The sequence below is a fragment of the Anas acuta genome, chromosome Z (assembly GCF_963932015.1).
Source record: "Anas acuta chromosome Z, bAnaAcu1.1, whole genome shotgun sequence".
Classification (NCBI taxonomy): Eukaryota; Metazoa; Chordata; class Aves; order Anseriformes; family Anatidae; genus Anas; species Anas acuta.
Genome location: NC_089017.1, coordinates 47,218,956 through 47,244,086, shown reverse-complemented (window position 1 = coordinate 47,244,086; position 25,131 = coordinate 47,218,956). Strand labels below are relative to the sequence as shown.

Here is a 25,131-nt window from a genome sequence, read left to right as displayed (position 1 = left end):
GTCAGAAAACACCCCAGGGTGTCACGGCGCCCCTCGCAGCAGCTACGCCAAGTGGCTGGCAGGCTGGCGGGAGGAGGATGTTAGCTGCCTTCCCCGCGTGCTGCCAGCTTGTGCTTTGCTCAGTAGCCCTCAAACGCGTTAATTTATTTGGCTGGAAGAAGAGAGGCTTTCTGCTGGGCACCCAGGTGTGATCGGGGTGATACCAGGCTGGAAACCCGATGGGAAGTCACTGCCATTTCAGAGCTGCAGTTTTGCCAGGGTTCCTCCGCAGCCGGTGGCACTTTGTCACCCACGGACAAGGCACGAGCTGCGGGCAGGACAGCAGCAAAGGGGCCATCCGCTCCTGGGGACACACAGCCAGGAGAAACCTCCCGCACACAGCAAAGGGTGCAGCGTGATCCCACCACCCATCACAGCCTGCCTCCACGGCCTTGGTGCAGGCACCCCTCGGGGCGACATCCCCTGCAGGTGGGCCACGGTTGCATTTAGGCTGAGGATAGTTGGGCTGAGGATAGGTGAAGTCCTTCTCTGTACCCGCAGTTTGGTGGCAAGGAACAGGTTTCTGCCAAAGGCCTTTTTGGCCAGCAAACTGACTTGTGCAGATTGCAATAGGGAGTCTCAGGATTCTCTGAACACTTTAATTCTGCTCCTGGCCTTGCACTGTAAAACAAAGCTGTCAGGTGGAAGGCAGCGTTGTTCCAGTCGCTTTGCTGTGAGGAAAGGCTTTGGGCAGTCCTGACACTGCAGGCACGCCACCACAAAGCCACTGAGACAAGGATAATGTGCCTGGCCCCCATGCTCAGGACAACACATCTCTGCGGCCGAGGGGAAAGCACAGTGCTGCCTCATTCCCCATTGCTCCCTACCAACACCAGGGTGATCTCAGCCTTTCAGTTTCCCAGCACCAGAAACAACAAAGAGAGACAAATCCTGTCCTCGCAGCAGAAAAGTAGGTCCAGGCATAAAGCATGATGCGTCCTGGCCTGGAGCTTTCTCCATCTGGCTGCCCTGCTGGCAGTAAAGCAAGGGCGGCAGCACCGGCCAGCCTGGAGCCTCCATCCAGCAGCATCACCCCGTGCTCCTCCCAACAGGGCCATGTCACACGGAGCTCACAGCACTCTTCCTAGCCCAAGCACCTTCTCTCTCACTGCTTTCTGCTCCACATTCACCCAACCCAACCACTGCCATGCTTGCTTTCCACCCATGCCACCCTGCAGGAGAACAAGGCTCTGCCCATGCTTCCACCACCTGGTCCCTCAGGTCGCGCTGAGCCCTGGCCCGTCCATCTCTGGATGCACACCACGAAGCGTGGCAGCCCCAACAGGGCAAGGAGGAGAGCTGAGGGGCTTCACCCTTCTCCCAGCCTCTTCTGAGGAGCCGGGCACTTGTCTGCCCCCATGCTGTTTTGTCCCATCTGCTTCGTGTGCCTCTGAGGCCCCAGGAGCCAGCGCAGGGGCACGGTCTGCGGATTCCCCATCTGTGCCACATCTGAGCTGGCTAACGCAGCGGAAAAAAAAACACCCAGTGTCTGGGTCTCCGAGGAGGTGATTTGCGCCGTCTGCCTCCTCCCAGGCAAGGCTGAGGTAATGTTGGTGCCGGCCAGGAGGCAGCTGGAAGAAAAGACACTTTTTTGGTGGGGGATGTAGGGGCTGGTACCACTCTACTGCACGCAACTGCTTGCCGCCCAGACCTGGGCGCATAGGTGGCAGCTGCGGATGCTGCACTTCGATTTGCCTTTTTTTTCCTATTTGTGTTCAGTTGAGAAGAATTTGACATTTTCTCCCTGGGCCTGGCTTCTGGCCTGAGTCACCCAGACGTTTGGGCTGTCAGGAATATGCTCTGTGCCATAAAGCTGGGAGAGGAGAGTGTTTGCTGGCTTTGGGGAGGATGATCCACAAGCCTCCGCCACGCTGGCATCTAAGTGAGTTTGCTTCACTGCTAGGGAGGGTGATGGGATTTGGCACCACCCGCCCCGAGGTTTGCACAAGGGAAGGCGATATTTCTTGCACCATCAATCATCACTTCTTGCACCAGGGCCATATTAAATCCCAAAACATTACTATGAACAGGCACTCATCAGGGAAATGGGACGTTTATAGTGTTTTTATGAAGGAAATTATGTTTTTTTGTCCAAAAGCTTGATGTAAGTTTTCAGTTAGCTACATCAAAAAATGATTGCAGCAAAAGCTGGCACAAAAAAAAAAAAAAAAAAAAAAAAAAAAAAAGCAGTTATGAGTGCTGTCATATCTACAGAGTGCTCTGAATTGCTTAAGGATTTAAGTTCAACCAAATGGCATGTATTTTAACACAGAGCAATCTAGGGGGAAAAACAAGAGGGAGAGAGGGAGAGAGGCAGAAATCCAGCAACCAACCTTTGTGGAGGTGGCAAACAGTCAACTCAGCATGAATTTGCAGCCTGGTTTAGTGGGTAAGCTGCTGCAAATCCCACAGCAAAGGGCACTGACACCACCCCCAGGTCCCCATGCCGCCAGCTACCAGTGGCAGCAGGAGCAGCGCAGGTGAGCTGGAGACATGCAAAATGTGAGGGCAGGCGACCCGGCTGCCAGACCAGGACACAGGAAGCTGGAGGTGAGGCCAGGAGCTGTGGGACACGACGGGTGGCAGCATGAGAAGCTGATGAAAGCACCAGGAGGGATGGCTGGATCGCACAGGGGAGTCGTGCCAAACTGCACAAGGAGATGCTGGGGGGGGATGGTGGGGCTGGCATTGCTGTGACAGTGCCTGTTCTGGGCCTGCTGGCACTGTCCTCCTCCCATGGCTGCCCAACACAAACATTGATCTTATGGGTCAAAAATTCACTGCCGAAAATACCTTCTCTCACAACCCTACCCCCTCAGAAATAAAAAGAAAAAAAAAAAAAGGAGTATTTCACAATAAGTGGTCTGTAAAGAATAACCAATGCACAACCTCTGTAATCTTTTGGCTATAAAGGTGCTCTCTTGCTCATTATTCCCCTCTCACGGGGAGATGAGAGGAGTACAGGAAACTCACTTCCAATTTATTCCTCCTCATTCAAAGGGGAAAAAACACATGTAAGCCATCATCCAGGTGCTCGCCAGAAAACAGCTCAGGACATTGCATTTCAAATCAAACAGAGATTGCCTCTTTCAGTGGGGGAAAGAGAAGGCTAGCAATAAAATAATAATAATAATACAAAAAATAATAATAAAAAAAGAAAACGCCACCAGAAACACCATTACCCACAGATGGAAATACTGAGTTAATCATTTATTGGATTTTCTCCTGTGTGTCTGGACTTCTCTGGAAACAGCTGCGAAAACATATTTTTTTTTCTTGTTTTACTCAGAAGAACAGTCACAACCCTTTCTTTCTGACTTAAGCCTGGAAAAGTAGCTGTAATGGCACAAGGGGAACAGCAGAAACGGAGGTAAGGTCCACACTAGGAAAGAGCTGGGCATGTGAAACCTTTCTATTATTTTTAAGAAAAGACAGGCAGTGGTAATAAATCATTACAGTAAAGTCCTGGGTGGCAGCCATGGCCGGTGCACACATGGCAGGTTAGCTGGTGTTGTTGTGGGGAGTGGTACTGAGATCTGTGCCAGCATCATCACGCTTCACCCAGTTCTTTCCTTGCAGATTCTCCAGCAGGGCTGGCTTTTCACTCAAAACGCCTGGAAATTTGTCTTTCAGGGGTTAACTGATTCTTGCCTTGCTTCTTCCCCCATTGACAATTCCCTAGAGTCTCGCCATGCCCAGGACTCTGGGAAATGTGATTTTTCCAGATCCTCCATCTCTTCTCTCCAGAGATTTCACTTCCCTCCCTCCTCCATCTGACATGTTCCTTGGGAGGAAAGGAAATGACAGACATTCCCTGCCTGCACAGCCAGATAGTGATATTTGCCCTTTAACTGGACAATATTAGAGCTTTTGATGAGAAATCTCATCCATCCTCTTTGGAGATCTCCAATCTGACATTTCTCTCTGAAAAACCTCACAGCACAGGTACCTCCCCTGATGTGCCTGTCCTGGTCCTTCAGAAACGTCCTTGTTAGCCCCAGCAAAACTGGACGACGCAGAAAATCCTGATGAATGCCCTGCTTTGTAAGGTTCATGGTTACCTCCTGGGACTCTGCTGTTATTTCCTCTCTTAATCTTTTCCCTCCCTCACCTCAATCAAATCTCTTTCTGGCCTTCTCTTCAGCAAAAAGGGCTCCAGATCAGCCTGTCAGCACTGGGTCTGTCCCTCCTGAGCAGGCCACTGGTGACAGCTGAGAGCACCCTTCCATTTCCTGGGCCTGCTGGAGAGCTGGGCAGGGAGGAACCTTATTGAGGAATCTTATCAATGTGTATAAACATCTGAAGGGAGTGTGTTAAGAGGAGGGGGCCAGACTCTTTCCAGTGGTGCCCGGTGGTAGGATGAGAAGCAATGGGCACAAAATGAAGTACAGAAATTCTCATCTGAATATGGAGAAAAGCTTCTTTACTTCAAGGGTGACAGAGCACTGGCACAGGTTGCACAGAGAAGTTGTGAAGTCTCCTTCTCTGGAGAATACTCAAAACCCACCTGGACACGATCCTGTGCAAGGTGCTCTGGATGACCCTGCTTGGCAGGGGGGTTTCTGTGATTCCAGCACTGACAATGCATCACACCAGCCCCACAAGTCAATCTGACACACACAGCTGGACTAACAACCAAGAGAAGAAAGAATGTTTTCCATGAACATCAACCTCATCTTAAAAAGAACTTTGACACTAAGGAAAGTCCAGAAGTGTTCAAAAGTGCACTCAATCCAGCACACACAGGAGGGGACCACACTGCATTTGAGCAGAACAGAAAAGCTCCAGGTGGTCTTTTCCCCTCCAGAACAACATATAGGATTCTGCAGAATGATATCCTTTATAGGAAAACCTTAGCCAGTCTCACATAAATCATTCTGGTCTTGACCTCCAAAAAGAGATGCCAAAAACTGAAACTGTATGGTATGTCATGATCAAGGGAAACTTACATTTCAAGCCAAGGTACTGTGGCTTTGTGTTTTTGGTTTCCTGAAACACTGGGATCCTCCTGTAAAATCCCCCTGTATGGTTTTCCCCAGCTCATGTGTGCCTTCTTTCTTCTGCCACAGATTTTTCAGACTCGACTGGGACTGCACATCAGATACCAAGCCACCGAGAGTGGAGGGGAAGAGAGGGATGTGCTCAATGGGTTTTTATTTTATTTTTTTGGTAGGGTAAGTATCACCTTTTAACAGTACTAACAGTGTGTGGAAAAACAGAGTCTGAGGAGGATTGCTGCAGCTAAGGCTATGACTTCATTGGTATGCTACAAGCAGCTTTTAGAGTCAGGCAAGCATAAGACACCACCCCACAGTCCTCTGAAAATGGGATCATTATGTCCCACAGCTCTGGGACAGCGATGCAGCAGGCACTACCTGAAATGCTACAGCTGCAGAGTGAATTAATACCATTGAGAATGAAGCTATTAAAATCAACCAAATAAAGCAGCCTCACCATATTGGAAAGGTGACAAGAAGAGATGGGTTGGCCATCTATGTTTCATCTCACTGTCTTTACCACAAGCAGCAGGACTCTGCTTCTAATTGGACATGAGAAATTCATCCTCATGCAGGTATCGCCTCTCATTTTACTTCTTCAGTCCAACAAGCAGAATGGAGCTCTTTAGGCAAGTGAGATGTCAAACAGCCATGTTCAGCTTTCTCCTCTCCTTAGACAGAACAGCCATGGATGTGGGTAACAAACGACTACAAATGACCCTGTTCATCCACATCCCTCCTCGGATCTCTCCATACAGTGAACACACATGAGTCACAAACAATGGATGCAAGGTTACAAACAGACAATTAAGCAAATTTCACTTGGACAGAGCAAGCCCAGCAAGTGTGGACAAATTGATACTGATTTTGGTTGGAAGGGAAAGGTTTCTGCAGACGGTTCTCTTGACAGATTTTCTAAACAAAGAAAGACACAGATCCCACAGCAGAGAACAGAAGCCAAAGCCAAAGAAGACCTGAGCCGAAGGTATTATGTGTCCCATGGGAGAGTGACACCAGAGACAGGTCACGGTACCAGGTACAACACCATGACAACAGCCTCCAGTTTGCAGCTCACAGGGCTCTGTTGTCAGCTGGGGGGTATTGTATTTTCTCCTCTCCATAGCCCTTTTCCTGGAGGCAGTCTGCCAAACAAGGGGACTGCAGAGCCTGCTGGGTTAACATCGGCTTTATAGGGTCATATAAAGAGATTAAAAGCCCTAGGGGAACAAGAGCCAACAAGGCCATTCCTGGGAGGATATAGTGAGAAGCGAGGCATAGCTTTGCATCAGATGATGGGAGTGTATGCATAAATCACACACTGAAACTGTATGCAGAAAAGGAGCCACCAGAGGAAGACCTTGGCCTCTCTTCTCAGGCAAATCCCCTACAGTGTTTACTGGTCCTCTCCAAAGCAAGACCCAAGACCTCCTTTCAAACCCTTCTATGCTCTTTCTTCCCTTCCCAGGTGTCAAGCCCAGCATGTATCCCCTAAATTTCTACCCTCTCATGTACCTCACCATTTCCTCACAACACCAGCTCCTCACAACCCTGGCCTTCTACAGCACTCAAACTCGGACCCCAGCACAGGAGCTCTCAACTCCTCTGTACTCTTGTTTCATACCACTGCTGCCTCCTTAAGGAAGGGTCCCAGCCCTACTACCGTACATTTCCCATTTCCCACTCCCTATCTCTCATGCAATCACTTATCTGCTTAATATTGCTCTTTCCCTAGCTAGTTATTAATTTCCACCCTGCCCCTGGCCAGAGGTCAGCACTCCGTCAGTGAGATGGGAACACAGACTTGACAATCAGCATCCCTTTCTGCATAAGCAGCAGGAAAGCTGTAGGAAGCTCCCACCCACCCCACTTTTAGTCCTGACCACCATCTGGAAGCTGTGCCAAATGCCAGATCTATCCAGGCCCACTTTGTGCAAACAGAGTGCTCTACTCAAGAAGCATTACTTTCCATTTCAGCTTTACTTTCTACATTTCCCCCCCAAATGAATTGCTGCCATCACCTTTACTCCTACCCCATCCCCACCCTCCTGTAACTCAGCCTTTATTTTCCACCTGCAACTGGATGAAACAGCTCCTGCCTGTTCCTGGGCTAGCACTCAGGATTAGTTTTCATGATTTCCATACATCTTCCTCCACACCCTAGGTGGCTGTACTGAAAGCCAGGCCAGCAGGCTATAAAGCATCTGCCTCTTTTTGTCTCCTTACTTTTAGGAAATTCTCACCTGGACTGCAGAAGGCATGAAATGGACTACACAGTGCTCTAGCATACAGATCCAATCTCCTGTGAAGTGGGTTCTATCTCAACAACTGAGGGCGTCGGTGGACATTGTCTGTCATTTTCCATTCCATTCCATATCACTCACCATCTCCATGTGGATCCAGATGAAACTGATGGGCTGCTCCTTACTCCTTTGAATCCAAAAATCCTCCTTTGCTCCATTTCTGAGAGTTTGATTTTTTCTCCTTTAACATCATACTGAGTCTTTACAGCTCCATAAAACCAACTTTACTACTCCATAACTATCCCAAGTTCAAATCCAATTCCAAATTCAGCCCAAGGGAAAAAGCCACTCACTCCCAAAAACGTGTTCCTATCCTTCAAAATTTTTTCCATTTATATTTCAAATTAGGATACTAGATTTTTGAGAGCTGGTGCAGAAGCAACATGCTGTTTCTTGGATTTCAGAAGGACTTGACTCCTTGCCTGAAGAACACATTAGATTCCTGTTTTCTGAGAGAAATAGAAATGAAAAGTTATGCATGGTGATGAAAATATAAGTCTCTGAGACAGTTGCAGGAGATACAAATTTGGGTTGAAAGTCTGTTGGAGTCAGGGAAAGCTATCGCTTACTGCATTGGCCTTTGGAGCCTCCTGTGGTTCAAAAAATGTTGGATTTCTACTGGCTATCTTAAAGTTAAATTTTTAGTCTGTTTCTGATCCTGCTAAGGACATTTAACCTTTACTGCTTAGGGCAGTAGTGACAAACAGTCAGCGCTGCTCAGGATCAGGCTGTTGTGCAAGTGTTTTCAAGCGCAAGACAAACAATTGTTAATTATAGTTTTTCATACTGGCAGACTTCTCTGAAGTCCAGGGCACACACTCATGAATTAATCCTCCTACTTCACCTGGTAAAAAGGCAAACCCTAGCATTCTCACTTCTCAGATGAAACAACTGAGGTAGAGAAGTTAAATGACATGAATGACATGATCAAACCACAGATGCAAGCAAGTGTTAGAGTCAATATGAAAGGCCTGCTCTCTGCATGGCAATAAACCAGATGTCTTTCAGCGTGGCGCCTCTCAGTCAGTCCCTACTAACTACATGCTTCAGTCCCGCTGCAGGTAGTTACTTACCTGCATGAAGTTAACCAAGGCACACGAGTGCTTTATAAAACTGGAACCCAAATATCCCGGATCCATACTCACATTTTCAGACATTGGTCAAACACAATGCTGAGGCAAGAGCTCCAGCACATTTACCACAACCATAGCTCCACGAAATTGTCAGACAGCACAACTGTCTCAGGAGCCCACCTTGCTCAAGTGAGCCCTCAAGGAAGGCCTCCGTTTCCCTGTGTTGGCTGAGTCTGAGCTGTTGGAACTGGATGGAAAAAGAAGAGAACGATCTACTGCAGCACTCAGGTTTGTCTCTACTCCCTCCCTGCTTGAGTAAGCAATGCCTTTCAATCAGTGAGCCCAAACAAATAAACCCAACTCACAACTCGGATTTGAGTTTGAAGGGATTTGCTGAGCTGGATGAGAGCTCTTTATGTCTTTGAGTAGGTCAGTATTTGCTGATGAGCTAGCAGCCCCCTTGGAACCAATAAAAGACTGGTTTCCTATATGTAAAATAAAAAGGTTCACTTTTTCCGAAGAACTCCTCATGCAGCAGTTTTTTAGACACTCCTATGAAATGCAGCCATATTTACACTGGAGGTTAGCAACAGCCAAGAGAACAATAGAAAACCCTTCTCCTTCTCATAATGGGAAAGTGATTATTGCCAAAATAACTTGCTTAAATGATGGACTAGCTTAATTAATAGCTTTGATCTCAAACAAATGAAAGCAAATACTGCAGGCTTATGATAATCCAAAATATCCATATCATATGGTGGCATGGCAGCAATCCTTCTACCTGCAGGAAATGCAGGGAATCTGTTTTTGAAATGCAACATGAACATTTCAACAGGCAGTCTTTGTACAGAAGCTATGGGCCTCAAGCTATACAGCAGAACTTGATACAGCCAGAGGATTTGCAGGTACCTCACCAAGGATGTCTTCTGCATATAAAATATTCAAAGACATTAAAAGAAGAATTGTGCTATGTGCAGTAGGGTCACCTGGCAAAAAGAGACACCCAAAGATCCTTTCTTTTTTACATTTGGAAAGCCATGTTTGAAATTAATAAAGGCTGGAAGTTCTCTGGGATCCAAGGGATATTTTACAAGAATAGGGAGTGCTTGGCATAGACTCCAAAAGTCCCCTTTGGCCCATGTGTGTTCATGGAGATCTGGTAGAGAACGCTGGTGGAAGTGAACAGACTGACGTCTTCTGTCCTAACAGCCAGTGCAAGCATGAGTTTTCCGATATATCAGACCCTGTAAAAGGTGTGGGTGATGGTAATATGGTAACATACGTACCACACAACCTGTTGCTTATGACTAATGCATCTGTAGCCACCAAGATCTTCTCTAAAGTTGACAAGACAATCCACTGGTCAAAAACTCCCTGCATGGAGTGGAATCATTCCCAGGGGATGGGACCATGTAATTCAAATGATTTTGCTGTGACTGGCTGAACAAATATGGGGAAAACTCACAATCTTGGGATGGATTGGAGAATGAAAGCCACCCTGAAGAGCAACACAGTGGAATGCTTTCAAATACCAGAGCATATTGCAGTAAATAAGGTACACTAACAACCACCCAAAACTGTTCATACAGCTACAGTTTACCCTGTGGTACAGGAAAAAAAAATAATAAAAAAATAAATTAAAGAATGGTTTCTAACCATTGCTTCTTACCCAAAAAGGTCATAATTAGATGGGAATGACATTTTCAAGAGCTGTTGTTTTGCTATGAATCATATGAAAAGGAGACATTATTAGCTGTCCTGTAAGGCAGCACTTTGTACTGTGATTCTCCTGTTCTAGCTTTGCCATATCCTTCAACCCATTGCCTTAAATTCTCCTACTCCCAAAAGAAGGCACTGTCACACGCAGGAACCAAACCCAGTCCTTCTGAAATCAGTTCTGTTTTTCAGCCACAAGGCTGGTTTCAGCTCCTGTGCCCACAGGCTGCTGCTGCAGCACTGAACATAGGACTGGAAAGTATTCAACCAGACCAGCCAGGGAGAGTTTCATATTCACTGTGTGTCCCTAGGGAGTGTGCTGGATTTCGTCCCTTGGTTTTTGAGGTGAAGACTTTCTCTTAAGTGCCAGACTTGACCAATTCACAGGCAGTTGCAGCCTGATTAAACAGTGCTCTTTTTATCCCAGTTTTCTAAGAAAACAGAGCTTACGGGGTTACGCTACCTGTTATCTGTTTGTTCATCTGCCCCACCTCCTGTAGTATCTTTTGAACCAGTTAGCTAATTTCAAACAGAAGTAGGACAGAGGTCTCGGGGAAAATTAAGTTAATGGAAATCAGCACTTGATCAATGCTTGTTCTGCAGAAAAGACACGGAGAAGCACGTCCCTTTGGGCAGCAGTCAGCATTGGCTAGTGGTATGCACATTTAGGCAATATTCTTGCCTGCTATAGGTATTCACAAAGACACAAATGGAAGATGGGAAACACCGATAGAATTGCATAAGGTTGGGCTATAAAAGCGAGTCCATGGGAATGAAGAGTTCACGTAATGTCACACTCGTTACTACTGTTGGTTGAAGCTCCTTGCGATTTGCATGCACCACTGTCACAGGGGATTATTGGTGATGCAACACCAGCAACACAGCAGGTCCCTTTGAAATGCTACTGGCTCTAACTAGAGGACTTCTAAGAAAAAGAAGTGGCTACCTGGCTACCTTCCCTGGTTACCAAAGTGCAACTCATTAGTAAATACCCAGGGTGCTGCCCCAAAGTCTTGATGGTGCTTAGAGGGTGGGCCACAAGTGAATACATTACTCAGCACTTGGTCGAAGTGTCACCATTTTACAGAATGGCATATTTATTGTTATTGCCCCAACATCTGTAGTAATTTCTCAGAGCAGAGAACAGAGATCCGCCACTTCCCTGCTGGTTGCAGAGTTTCTTAGATTGTCTTTCCATTGCCTGCATGCCTTGTGGACTACTACTCTTGTGTCTACAGTCCAGTTTAAAAAAGGTAATCTAGCGCATACTTGCTATGTAAATGCATGATCACCATTTCAACCATTCCTAGTAATTCCAGGCCTGGATATCCTACTTTTTCCTGGCAATCTTTTCAAATGTTTCACTATCTTAATAAGTGGAAAACATCAGATCAAAATTTCCCTTCCTGTAATTTCAGCCTGTGGCTTTTATTTTATCCACCATAGACAAAGAGAACAGATTACACCTTTCTGTCCTGAAGCACTCTTGTAATTACCTGAATAGGGATCTCATAACCATCAGTACTATCTTCTCTAAATTAAAACAACATTGTTTTTTGTTCAGCTTTTCCTGTACACCCTGCTGCCTGTGTTGAGACAGACCTACCTGCTGGATAAAGCAAAAATGGAGAAGTCTACGTTCTCATTAGAGGTGAGCAGTGATTACTGGAGCTGCCTGTCACCAAGTATGAGGAAAATGTTCCATGCTTACAGACCACACATTCTGGGGACCTGGAGCTAGAAATACCTGGTTTCAAAGCCAAGTTCTGCTTTTGCCAGTCTGTCTGGTCCTAGGCAAATTGGATACCAGCGCACAACTCCTTCACTTGACAGACAGGTCTAGAAATAACAATTTGCTTAACTTAGCATATCATGACCAAGGTAATATAAAGTTGGAGACTGTGCAGATGTTGTAAAGTGTGGTGGAAGAGCTGATTGTTATGACAGACTTCCATGCTGATAGGTGTTCTCTCTTATAAGTTATTTTAAAAATTTTGTTCTGAAATACTACAGGTCTCTAAAAAAGATAGTTCTTCAAGACTGATTACATCAAACTGCTGGGATATCAGTAGCTTCCAAGTAAATACAGTGACGTGCAGGACTTCAGAATACCAGGATCCTATTGGTAAGTATTGATATTTGAAGCCCTTCACATGAATGACTAAACTAATTTGCCTATCATTGCTATGACTCATGGGTTTCCTAGTGGAAAGCCGATTCTGCTGGGAGGATTCTCTCTAAAATAGGTGTATTCCTGCACCCTAAGGTGCTTATAACATAAGGTGCTTATGAGTATCAGAATGCTTTCTAGTTCAGGCTGCTATTTTTAATTTTATTTTTATTTTTATTTTTTGTCACTGCAGCAGAAATCTACCTGGAATCACTTAAATGTTTACTGCCATTCAAAACTTTCCCTCCAGGTTGGAACTTCATATACAATCATTTTCCTTTAGTTGTGTTGGTCAACAGACTATTTATCAATGGTTTTTATGCAATTTTATTGACTTCCTAACATTAAAAAAAAAAAATAAAAATGTAAGGAGGTAAAAAGAAGTACTTTTTTTTTTTTTTTTTAAAGGAAATGGGCACTGATGTACATTACAGCGTCCAGGTGATCAAGTCCACCTGCAAATGTTTTTCACATTGCATGTCCATTCAGTTTGTACCCGCCTACCTGCAGTTTATTTGGGTGCTTTATTCATTTCTGCATGATATCAGGAGTGCTGAGGTATCTCACAGCTCTTGATGCCTAATACCACTTTAGAGATTGCTTTGAGAAACGTGGTGGCAGAACTTGTCTGTTCTGCTCCCAGTTTCCATCTTCTTAGCCTATCAGTTTATTTAGCCAAGTTATATCCTGCTCAGCATGTTCGACCTGTGCTCACCATAGCTCTCTCTGTCAGATGAGGTAGTCCAGCCTTCAGCTGTGCTTTCATTACACCAAGATACAGGTGGAAAGGAGAGATGTGATGAACAGACCGTGCTGGCCAGGTGCAGAGGTAGATGACGAGTTCTGCAACAGCTGCAAATTTCCCTGGTGTGATTAACAGACCTGCAGCTCATTACCATAAACAGCAAGAGCACCTCTTGAATTTTGGAAAAAAAAAAAAAAAAAACAGGTGAACTTCGCATTGAGTGGTACCAAGAAAAGCAGTTTTCTGGGGTGTCAGGGAAGAACAACTAAGGCAGGAAGAGAAGCCTATTATCAGTACTCATTTCAATCTAACTACAGGGAAAGGAAGCTACAAAAGAGGTTATTTACTGCAGACTGGAAGAGGGAGACAACTTTTCTAGGCATGTGGGACAAGACTGTGTTTCTACAGGAAAGAGATCTTTATCTATGCAAGGCATCAAAAAATAGAAGAGAGAGGTGAATTATTGGAGTTGATAATTTAGCCTTGCTCAGAAATCTAACCCATCATTTTGGGCTTTTTTGTTCAAAGCTTTCCAGGCCTCATTCCCAAACTCAGGAGATGAATTAAGGCAGAGGAGCTTGCTCACAATAAAATGACTGGCTGCCTAACTAACCCCAAGGTGGCCATACACAGGCATCATAGAGTTCCTTTCATTAACTGGGACTTGTGCTGCAGGCTACGTGGGACAATGCCATTTAAGTAATATTACTGGTATTAGAGAGAGACTGAGATGAAGAACAAAATACCTAGAAACCGCATGTTTGCTGTGTGCCACCACAGACGGCTCTCCACCCAGGTTAAGCAGGCCCACAGTAAATCAGCCACCCTCTGATGCTGCACGGATCTCTGCTGGGGCCAGGCTGTGCTGGGCAACATGAGGAGAAGCGGCCAGCTGGTCAGCCAAGTCACCCCAGCAGCACAGACAGCAGTAAGACTGACGGGATGTACTCGTCTGAGAGCAGTCTGCTTGCATTCATCTCCTATCCTTGTTGGGAGAGGGTGAAGGAAATCACCCAAGCAAGGAAAACAGGCCATATTCGCCTCCCCTGCCCTCTTAGGCCTTCCTAGGACCATGCCCGTTCTCCTCACCTGATCCAGGTATGGGATTGCAAGAATACCTGAAAGGTGCTTTCCACAGCAAACCTTTCTGTGTTGGAATCTATCTTCCCTTATCAAATCTGACAGAATGGGTACTTTTGCTTGTCTCCTCCATCACAGAAGGCCTCACGTCAGGACTCAGGTTAGGAGGCACAATGTTGTTTCACCCTCAGCTGAAAGAACCCTGGTTTTCTTTGGGTTAAGCATGTACAGCCTGCTTTCCTAAGCAGGCAAACATGACTTTAGATCACACGTGCAACCTGTGCTTGGCCAAATCCTAGAGAAAAAACTCATTTTACACCTCCAGAAATAAGCTTATTGTATGCAGCAAATAACAGACAGCAATAGAGAAATGTAGCTTAGGAAAGAAAAAATGGGTATTTCATTTGCATCTTTTGTAGGCTTTAATTTTTCAGGGGAAAATGTTAATTGAGCTAATACCTGTGAAGTAAGAAGTCAACCCAGCTGGGTATTCCCCATGTAAACCTTCATCTGCATACTCATGTCAACTCCTTTCCCGCACAGACCTTACAGTTCTCAGCTGCATTGTGCTTGAAATACCCGCAGTGGCAGAAGCCACCGTATGTCACCCCATCTGTGAAAATGTGCAAGCAGAGCATTGTTTTTTGCCTAATCAACTGGAAAGGGATTAACTAAAAGGAGTATTTAATTCTCAGATTTTAAAAATATCACTCATAAAATGCAAGGAGATATTCTGAGGTGAACAACTGTAATTACAGTGGTCAGGAAATAAGCACAACACATTAATAAAGTCCTTGAACTTAATACTTATGAGCTATTGATAAGGAAGGTTTTTTTTTTGTTTTGTTGTTTTTGTTTTTAAATCGGAGGTATGGAATAAAACTGTTTTACTATACAAAAAAAATGAAGTGATTAGAGGATTTCAATATGTGTGTCATCTTTAACATGTCCCTTCTTCTAGAATCATTATAGATTTCCCAGGGGCTACAAAAAAAAAAAAAAAAAAAAAGAAAAGAAAAAAAAATCATTTAATTGAGCTTTTAAGAAATATGCCTTCTATAAAAGAACAGGGAACACATCTGAGTGTTTTCTTCTGTACTTAATTCAAATAAACAGAGTGGTCCATCACTCAGTTTGTGCTATAGGTAGTTGGGTACTTGCAAGATGAGTGGAGAACATCTGATACCGTAAAATTTGTCTCCTCCTGGTGCTGATACAAACAATGACAAAAGGCACTGTGACACCCAATATCAGGCCCAAATGTTTATGAAAATGTATCACCATAAAGCAGCTCTCTAATTCCTTTCTAGATAGCTGTAAACCCCTGCCTTGCCGTATATCTTCTTCCCGAAGATCTAAGAGGCCAAGACAGCTGATGGACTCCACCCTGGCATGGTCAGGGGTTGCATCAAACATCAGCGCATATTCTGGGTGTGGAGTGGACAAATGCAGAGTGTGGACAGCAGGGACCTGCTTCCCAGAGAGACAAAGCACTGCATTGCCTTCTCCAGCAAAGGGAAAACATGACATCACTGACCAGAAACCTGAAGATGACTCTGGTTTGAGCATGTCCTCAGGCCCTGGCCACAAAGGAGCAGCATGGTGACTCTCACCAGTGGTAAGACAGGGATGGCACTGGTTTGGGTAGGTATTCCCATTGTTGACACACAGCAATTAACTATATACAATGCAGATTGTTTCGCTAGGATGAAGGTTGCAAAGTGACCGGGAAAACCATGGAAGAAAATACTGAGTTTGGTAAGCTGTCACTCAGATTTTCATATGGAATAGCTGAGAAGATGGAAATGAGAAGCTATTTACATGTACATGTTCTGGCCTACTGGGAAGACACCAAGAGGCTACATTATATTCAGGAATGCTGTATTGTTCACAAACCAGGAAATCACTCACTGCTTGCTCATCCAGGATCAGAACCACTGAGATGATGTGCAGCACACAGAATGAGAGATTTGTAAGAACAGGGAAAGTCTGCATGTTACACTTAGGCTAAATAAGCACCTTGTACACCTGCCTCAAGTTCTGCCAATGTCATGGAACTATTTAACCAGCTGTAGTTTTAAAAGAGCAGCAAGAAGCCCTATTGCTTGTACACTTGAAAATAGCCTTTCTGTGGAAAGAGCTTAAGCAGAAGGTTTCATGGAAGAAGAGAAGGAAAGCTCCTTGTTTCATCCTTTACACAAAAGGAAAATGAAAGCTGTGATTCACAAATTGGAACATCCTGCCTAGTGTAATAAGGACAGGTATCGTGCTTTCTCAGTTTCAAGAAGAGCTTAGCACTGATTTGCTTTCTTTGCATGTGTTTAAGCAAACATCAGAAATGAAGTTAGAGCTGCTCCTGCAAGTGTTAATGCCTTTGGTACAGATGGTTACCTTTATCTATTATCACCACCTCCAATTAGGATATGAGAGAGATAAAAGATATTACCCAGTGCTTGCACACACTCACAGGTCATTTACATATAGATCAGACTACAAATGTTTCCCTGTGCCATGGGAAAATGATAATCGATTAAAATGTTGCATGGAGGGAATACAACACATAAATGCAGTATAGCAACAAATCACTTTCTTGCATTTTGCCTCCATGGAGCTTTGGCTTCCACTGGTAACAAACATTTTAATAAACCATTTCTGCCTGGGGATCACTGGCAGCCACAGCGGCATGAATAGAAAACAGTATTTGATTCATCAACTGTGGACCAAAATTAAACATTCCTAACAGGTATTATGCAGCACTATTTCTTTCACAAGATCAACACTGTCGTTCCCATATGTCCAATACTATCTGTGAGCTGCGTTATGTCTGCAAAACACAGCTCCTATTCACCATTTTATGGAATGGTAAACAGCCCCATAAGTAGCAAACAGGCTGGATATACAGTCCCCTCACTCTGCCACGGTGGCTCTGCATCGTCTGTTTTGAAAGAAGAATATTCCCCTGGACTTCTAGAAGAACGTAAATGAGAAAATATCAGGAAATGTGGCAAACTCATGTTTGAGGCAAAAATGTAGAGCTGAAAGAACAGCTTTCTTAACAAGTTTTTTCTTAGCCACTTCATTAGCTGAACTCACAAACAGTTTTCTCAAAGTTATGTCTGTATAAAATCATTTGTCAAATAGTTTCAGGGAATCATTTTGGGCCTACAAATGAGTTCCACTGCTGTTTGTTGTACATTTTTCCTTTGCACTACATTGAACTGTTTTGCTCAAATAGAAAAATCACGTTCTTTTTTCTATTCCCTGACTACACCAAAGAGGTTTAAAATCAAAGTGTCTGTTTGACTGTTCAGGTTAACAAGAACAAAACCTGCTTTTTATGACTACTTGATTGAAATCCTGGTTTCATTTCTGACAAAGAAGCAAACACATATAAAGTTGAAATGATAAAACTTTTACAAATGTAAAGGAATCTCCCAGCACAACATGGCTATGAGCAACATCTATGCAACCATATGTTAAGATAAACAAAGGAAGACCTTAAATATTATGGAATTTGCCACTCATTCCCTGCCCTCAGCGGAAATACAATTTGTTTGTAAGTGGGGAAAAAAAAAAAAAAAAGAAAGAAGGAAAAAAAAAAAAAGATCTGAAACAGGCAATTACTGCATCAGCAATCACACTTCATATGTGCTTCTGCTATAGAAACTATCAAAATGATTCATGCCATGCTGCAAAAATGCTTTATTGTGTATCAAGCTCAGTGCTTTTAACATAAAAAATGTAACCATGGGTAACACTTGCACGTGTACTTACAACGCACTAACACACAGTGCAGATTCTTCATTTTTTCCACACCACTCTCTTAACGTGTCTGCTAAAACAACTTTTTCCTTTCTCATTTTAATTTAGACCATATTTTTTCCTGGGGTTGTTATTAACAAAAATTGCCTGAAATCAAGAGAAAAACCATGAAAGCTCCACACAGAGTAGCACAAGCAAGGCACAAAGCCATGATTTCCCTCTTCACCTTAATTCCATTATTAATTATATTAATTATATTGTTATTATTGTTATTGTTGTTGTTGTTGTTATTGTTGTTGATTTTGTTGTCATTGAAGTTGTTGTTATTGTTATTGGCTTTCACAGGCCACCCTTCACTGAAGCAGGATGTATATTTATTTGTTATTTATAATTTATCTTTATTATCAGCTGCACTGACACCAACACTCCCTTTGGGCCAGCGTTCAACCCTGCAGAGTGAGTCGGTCATCTGCTTGAGGGCAGGAAGGCCCTGCAGGGGGACCTGGACAGGATGGATTGATGGGCAGAGGCCAGTGGGATGAGGTTCAACATGGCTATGGGCCGGGTCCTGCACTTTGGTCACAACAACCCCATGCAGCGCTACGGTCTTGGGGCAGAGTGGCTGGAAAGCTGTGCAGAGGAAAAGGACCTGGGGGTGCTGGTTGATGCTTGCCTGAACATCAGCCAGCAGTGTGCCCAGGTGGCCAAGAAGGCTAACAAAATCCCTGCTTGTTTCAGGAACAGTGCAGCCAGCAGGACCAGGGTGGTGATTGTTCCCCTGTGCTCTGCTCTGGTGAGGATGCACCACGAGTACTGTGTTCAGCTTTGGGCTCCTCACCACAAGAAGGGCATCAAGGCCATAGAGCATGTCGAGGCTGCAAAGCTGGTGCATGGCCTGGAGCACAAGTCCTGTGAGGAGTGGCTGAGGGAACTGGAGGTTTTTGGTCTGGAGAGGAGGAGGCTCAGGGGAGACCTCATTGCTCTCTGCAGCTGCCTGAAAGGAAGGTGTGGGGAGCTGGGGGTCCACCTCTCCTCCAGTGATAGGACCAGAGGGAATGGCCTCAAGTTGCACCAGGGGAGGCTCAGGTTGGCAATGAGGAGCCATTTCTGCTCAGACAGAGCAGTCAGGCACTGGGACGGGTTGCCCAGGGAGGTGGTGGGGTCACCATCCCTGGGGGTGCTCAAGGACAGGCTGGACGTGGTGCCTGGGGACGTGTTTTAGTGGTGACACTGGTGGTACAGGGATGGGCGAGGAGCTCTGGGAGCTCTTTCCCAACACCTCTGCCTCTGTTACCCTACGATTCTGACTCCCTGGTCCCACCCCCGCCCAGCGGCCGCCCCGCTCCGGCCCAGGGGCCGCCCAAGGGCCCGCCCGCCGCCACCGCCCGCCCGCCATGCTGCCCCCGGGGCTGCTCCGCCGACCCCTGGCCGCCGCCGCCCGCCTGTGCGGGGCGCGGGGCCGCCCGCAGGTGAGGGCCGGGACGGGGCCGAGGAGGGAAGGGCCGGGCCGGGGGACATTTATGTGGCGTGGATGGGAAAAGGGCTCGCCAGCAGCCCTCGGGAGGCTGCCAGCAAAGGGCAAGGAGGCAGGGGTTAGCAGAAGGAAGCAATCTCTCCCCAGGCGCTTGCTGCTGGGCGTTTTTTGTGCCAGCGATCTATAAGCTGTCAATACCGATGTAAGGCTGTCATTAGGAAGCGTGGTGCAGTAGCTGGTTGTAGATGGGTAAAAACGCGATGCAGTCTGGCGAGTGTTGGGCTGAGCAGTGCCAAGAGAGCGATGCTTTAATGCAGAGATGCAAGCTGGTAGTGACATTTATTATTTTATGCAGTTGCACGCTGTAACTCTCAGCAAAATCAGTAATGGGCACTGGTTTAGTCAGCACTCTGCATTAAAATGTTAAATGATATGAAGAGTTAGCCACCTTTTTTTTCTTTCTTTCTTTTTAGAATCATAAATTATATTTACATATCGAAGGCATATTAAGAAGCGTATTACAGGGGGTGCTCATCAAGATGTCTGGTTCACTTTTGCATTCACAAGCAGCCAAGGCAAGAGCACGCCCTGCAGAGGGCAATGAATGAGTAACCTGGCAGGCAACACTTCCCCTGCTCCCATTCCTGTTTAGCTGGCCCTTGTCGCACGTGCCGTGGCAGAGGACTGGGTCATGGAGGCATACCCTGGTGCCACTGGTTCTGGGAAGACCCCATGAGACCCTGGTGAGGAGAGAAAACCCCTTCTTTTTTAATGGGTAATAACTAAACAGCTCATTTTGACAAAGGACGCGTGACGGTCCATTGCACTGCCAAAAGGAATTGCAGCAAATAGTGTACATGGGAAGTATTTCCAAAGGAAAAAGTCACAAGGTACTCATGCAGTGGAGGTCATGAAGTATTCCCTCTCCCGGTCCCTATTAAACAAACAAAGAAACTAAACAACAAACAAAAACCAAACACCTGTGCCTCACTGTAAAACAAAACAAGAAGTCTAGAAATGAGACAGAAGGATGGTTTTCTGGCTTGAGAATGTTTGTTATTTTTCTTAACATTTTCTCTTAGGTACTCGCATCCCTTGCTACAGGTCCCAGACAAAATAACGGCATTTTCTATGAAATTCGCACATACGATATTAAGCCATCGAGGATGAAGGAGTTTGTGGAACTGGTCAATAAGTACTTCCACCTTCGCACAGCTCACTCAGAGCTGGTGGGATTCTGGACTGTGGAGCTGGGAGCGATGAATAAGGCTGTCCATGTGTGGAAGTATGGTACGCTCGGCATCCCTCTACGTGCTCCGTGTGCCAGCGAGGGGACTGCTTATGTGGCTGGTGTTTGTTGCTCTTACGATAAGTAACCAAGCATCAGAAAAAAAAAAAAAAAAAAAAAAAAAAAAAAAACCTGTTACCATACTGATTAATGGAAAAAAAAAATGTAGGACAATTTTGACTTGTTGGGATGAAAGGATTACAGCTGTTCCTACAGGGTGGTCTTTGTGCCTCGCAGGTGTATGAGATGAGCTGCCGCAGAGTGCTTTTGCCTGTGGTAGGTGTCTTGCTTAGGGCCAGCTCCTGAACCACAGATGTCTTCACAATCTCAAAATGGATGGAAGAAAGTCTGAGATGTCCTCAATAAGATAATGCAGATAACTGCAGACAGCATATATGCAAGTGTCTGTATGTGTTTACACAGAATCATGCACGTATCATTGTTCCCAAATCTTAGATGAGCATGGTTCAAGTTTAGTTCAGTCACTCGCCTAAAACAGAAGAGCACACGGTTTGTGTGGTTAGGCTCCTGAAGCTATGCTGTGCTGAGCTGGAAAGCTGCTCCACCAGCTCTGTCATCCCACGTGTGTGAAGCGCTCTGTTGCTGCAGCGATGGTTGCAACAGGCTGCTGGTACTGTAACCAGCTTCGTACGTTGTTGGAGTCAGTGCTGTCTGCCACATGCATCTGTGGTTAAGAAATGTCTTGCTTCTTAGAATTTTCTGCCCTATTCTGTTGTTCCTTTTTCTAAAAAAAAATATATATATATATATATATATATATAAAAAATCTGAATAGTTTCTGAGAAACTTTTTAATGGAAAACTAAGGAAAAATAAAATTATTTTTATTTCATGGTTATGTTTATATGTGTAAGGTTCAACATCCTTTCTCCTTGTCTCATCAGCCCCCTTCTTAAATGTTGTTAAGTAATTAAGAAAAACTGTTACATTTTTCCTCTGAATACCAAAATACTGATATTCCTCAAAGTTCTTTCCAGTCTCTCATGCTACATCTTTCTCATACTTGCTGATGTAGCATTAAGTACATTTTTTCATATTTTTTCCCCTTTCTTACAGATAATTTTGCCCACAGAGCAGCAGTCCGGAAGGCGCTAGCCAATGACAAGGACTGGCAGGGAAAATTCATCTCTCCAGCCCTCACCTGTATAGAGAAGCAGCACAATGAAGTTGCTTATCTGGTACCCTGGTGTCAGCTTGGGAAACCTTCAAAAGAAGGGGGTGAGCTTATCTTCTCTTTTACTGATTAAAGATACTGATGCTGACTGACTGGCTACCAAAAACAGCTTAAAGTTTAAACCAGGTATTACACAATTTTATAACCCTTTATGTAACAAGTGCGTGTACACACACTCTGAAAGAGGTGACATAGTACAGATGAGGTAGAAAATTTTTAAGAATGGCTTTGTACTGACTTGTGTCAAACCTTTGTCAAACTTTTTGTCAAAAGCTACAGCCCCAGTTGTAAGGCTGTAAAAAGTTGTGTGAGTCACATAAACAAACATGCAGAATGACAACTCTGTACTAACATTCTGAGCAGTCATCCTGGACTCCCTTTGTCCATCTGTTAGCAAGAGGATGTTTCCTGGAAACATTTAAAAAAAGATTGTTCCGTATCACAGAGGTTTTTCTCATTTGTCAATTTTTATTTTATTGCTTCTTTTGCGTAATTGTTTTTAAAACAAGGACCCCCAAACCTACTTTTTAAAGGTACGTATAAGTCAAGCATACTTTGTAGTTCATAAATCAGGTTTAGATGTCCTGTCTCTCATGTCCTATCTCTCCATATTTTCTTTCTTTCTGTAGCAAATGTGACCGCATGCTTACTGAGAAAAATTTGCAGACTTTGTAGTCTGTCACCTGGAATAATGTCAAATAGGCCCTGCTTTACCCCTCAGAATATGTATGCATACAGTAATCTTTCTTCTTTATTTCTGAGAGATTATGAATTTTATGCTGTGTTACAATTGAATTTAAAAGCAGTCCAGTTTTCTGTTGAAATTGGGTACCTGGCTATTCTAACACTTCATTCACATTTTAATGTTTGTACTTTTTAAATCTCCAGCCTGTATTTGGAGAACAGTACCAGACAATACATTGCCATACGACAATTGTCCAGATTCCTATTAAAGTGTTAGCAAGTGTGATTTAGAGTAACGATGTGAATGGAAAGGAGGCAGGTAACATGTCTTTTAGCAAGACCAGTTTTTTGGGATATCGTGCTGTCTGTCTGCAAACAAGGCAGATTGTTTAGCAGAGCAGAGATGGCAATCTAGTCATGGTCTGCTGTTTATGACTTCCAAGTCTTGATGCAACCAGCTGCCAAGATTCAAAGGTGTTTATAATGTCATAAACCAGCTCCAGAAAACATCACTAGTCTTAGAAAAGGCCACCTCGCATAGTTCAGCCATCGCAAACCTACCAAGTATAAGTATTTGTGATTTCTGCAAAGTACATTGAACTGCTGTGAATGTTCGTGCGACCATTTCCCTTTAAACTGGGCTTTGTGGGAATCCTTTTGAACCTCTGGGTCCCAGAGCTTTTATGTAGACTTCAAACAGTTCTAGTTGAAGAGCCACTTCCCTGTGCTCCTCTGGAAGCTGTGAGATGATGTGTGTGTGGGCTGGGAGGAAGGGGGCAGTTTTGTGGGCTGCCCACCCCAAATGGCATGGAATTGCAGTGCCGGTTTCACAATGACAACATTGTGGCTGTGAAAAAATGAGAAACAGCACGTATTAAGTTTTATTTCCTTCCTCGAGGTTGTCTTTGTCTTCTCCTCCAGGTGTATACGAGTGGGTTACTTTCCAGATGAAACCTGGTGGGCCAGCTCTGTGGGGTGAATCGTTCCAGGCTGCAATCAATGCTCACATCAATACAGGCTACACTAAGCTGATTGGAGTTTTCCACACAGAGTACGGGTTACTTAACACAGGTACAAGTACTGCTCACTTTCTGATAAAGATTTGGGAATGGCGACTGGGGGAGAAGGGGTGGGAAAAGTGGGAGAAACCCTTGTCCTGGCTCACGATTGGATGGCTTGATAAAAAAAAAAGTTGGTATGGATCACAGAAGTCCTGTAAACAGTCCTTGAACCCAACGTTGTGTATTGGGTTATATGCTTAAGCCAGATGGTGCTCTTTTAAAAGGTTCTTAGATCTGATGTTCAAGAGTCAAACCTTTCAAAGGCTCAGCAACAGATTGTCTCTCCACATACTCGCCTGGTGAATCGTTTCTGCTAGATGCAAGGCGTGAGAGGGTGGAAAACTAGGACGTGCATATGGTATTACAACAGTAACAATATTTAGCTGCCTTTATTTGTACTTTTCAGTCCATGTGATCTGGTGGAATGAGAGCCCAGATCACCGGGCAGCAGGAAGGCACAGTGCCCATGAAGATGCCAGAGTGGTAGCAGCTGGTAAGCGATGTTGGCGCTCACTGCTGGTACTTGTATGCATGCTGAGAAAAGTATTACTCCTCATTGGATTTATTTCCTAATTAAATGTGTGTTTCATTGCAGTACGGGACAGCGTCAGGTTCTTGGAGTCCCAGCACAACATGCTGATGATTCCTATGGCATGCTCACCCCTGAAGTAACCTTCCCCTAAATGATGTGACCAATGGCAGAAAAGACAAGATGAAAGCACCGTCAGCAAGTACCGTCATATGGATCGTCATACCCTCATGAACTGTGTGGTTTGTTTTTCAGTTTACAGTGAATGGATGCAAAATGCTGATACACCAAAGAAAATTAGTAAAATCCTGCATGATAGTTTATGATGCTGTTTCTACATCTCCAGGAATAGAACATGAAAATTAGTTTTGCAGCTCTTGTAATTTAACCCCTCACTTATTAAAACTTTTCTGTGTTTACTAATAGGACCCACTAAGTAAAGTGTTGTTTTCCAAAGTTACAATTCAGGGTGGTATCATTTTCATAATGCACACTGGCGACTCTTGTAATCACTGCATCATGGGTATTACATACTGTCTTAAGAATGAATGCCCCTATATCCTCGTAACATGGTTATGTTTCATCAGACATCTCATTGGGGTGCCTTATATTAATTCTTCGTAATGTAAAATTTCAGTGTGGCTACAATTGTGCCAAGGAGGTGCTGCAGTGAAGCTGGTTAGGTGGCGTTCTGATGGAGTCTGGCCTGACTACGGTCCTTTCATTTTGTATTCAGTAAGCACTTCCACAAAGCTAGCTTTGAGGAAGTATTTTAATACTTATTTAGGGTGCTAAAATTTACAATCTTGTATCTCAAATTCAGCGCATCTATACATGCTTACATTCTTTGAAATAGTGTCTGCCAGATTGTTAAAAGCCAAATAAATTTGCATAAAGAATGAAATCTTAGTGTTTGCACCTCCAGCTCTTTATGGTTTCGACCTGTGATAAACCCCATTCTCCCAGGCACAGCCTTCTGCAGGTTTTGCATTCCGGTCATCAGCAGGCCTGGTAATAGC

At 44.6% G+C, this 25,131-nt stretch overlaps 1 protein-coding gene and 1 long non-coding RNA gene across 2 annotated transcripts; both read left to right on the top strand.

The window, feature by feature from the left end:
• Positions 1-3,282: 3,282 nt before the first annotated feature.
• Positions 3,283-9,896, top strand: LOC137848628 (uncharacterized). Its single transcript, XR_011091454.1, has 3 exons — positions 3,283-3,409; positions 5,109-5,213; positions 7,266-9,896. It is a non-coding gene; the product is annotated as an uncharacterized lncRNA (long non-coding RNA).
• Positions 9,897-19,208: 9,312 nt separating this feature from the next.
• Positions 19,209-25,021, top strand: NIPSNAP3A (nipsnap homolog 3A). The gene is made up of 6 exons (XM_068668055.1): positions 19,209-19,351; positions 20,439-20,646; positions 21,721-21,882; positions 23,444-23,593; positions 23,990-24,076; positions 24,179-25,021. The coding sequence occupies exons 1-6, from the start codon at positions 19,277-19,279 to the stop codon at positions 24,253-24,255; spliced, it is 759 nt and encodes a 252-aa protein (XP_068524156.1). The 5' UTR covers positions 19,209-19,276; the 3' UTR covers positions 24,256-25,021.
• Positions 25,022-25,131: the final 110 nt, after the last annotated feature.

Excerpts from the sequence above, each read along its gene's own strand:
- NIPSNAP3A (XM_068668055.1), top strand. The coding sequence starts at position 19,277 with ATGCTGCCCCCGGGGCTGCTCCGCCGACCCCTGGCCGCCGCCGCCCGC. Across the intron at positions 19,352-20,438 it reads GGGCGCGGGGCCGCCCGCAG|GTACTCGCATCCCTTGCTAC; the intron begins GTGAGGGCCGGG and ends ATTTTCTCTTAG. Across the intron at positions 21,883-23,443 it reads GAAACCTTCAAAAGAAGGGG|GTGTATACGAGTGGGTTACT; the intron begins GTGAGCTTATCT and ends CTTCTCCTCCAG.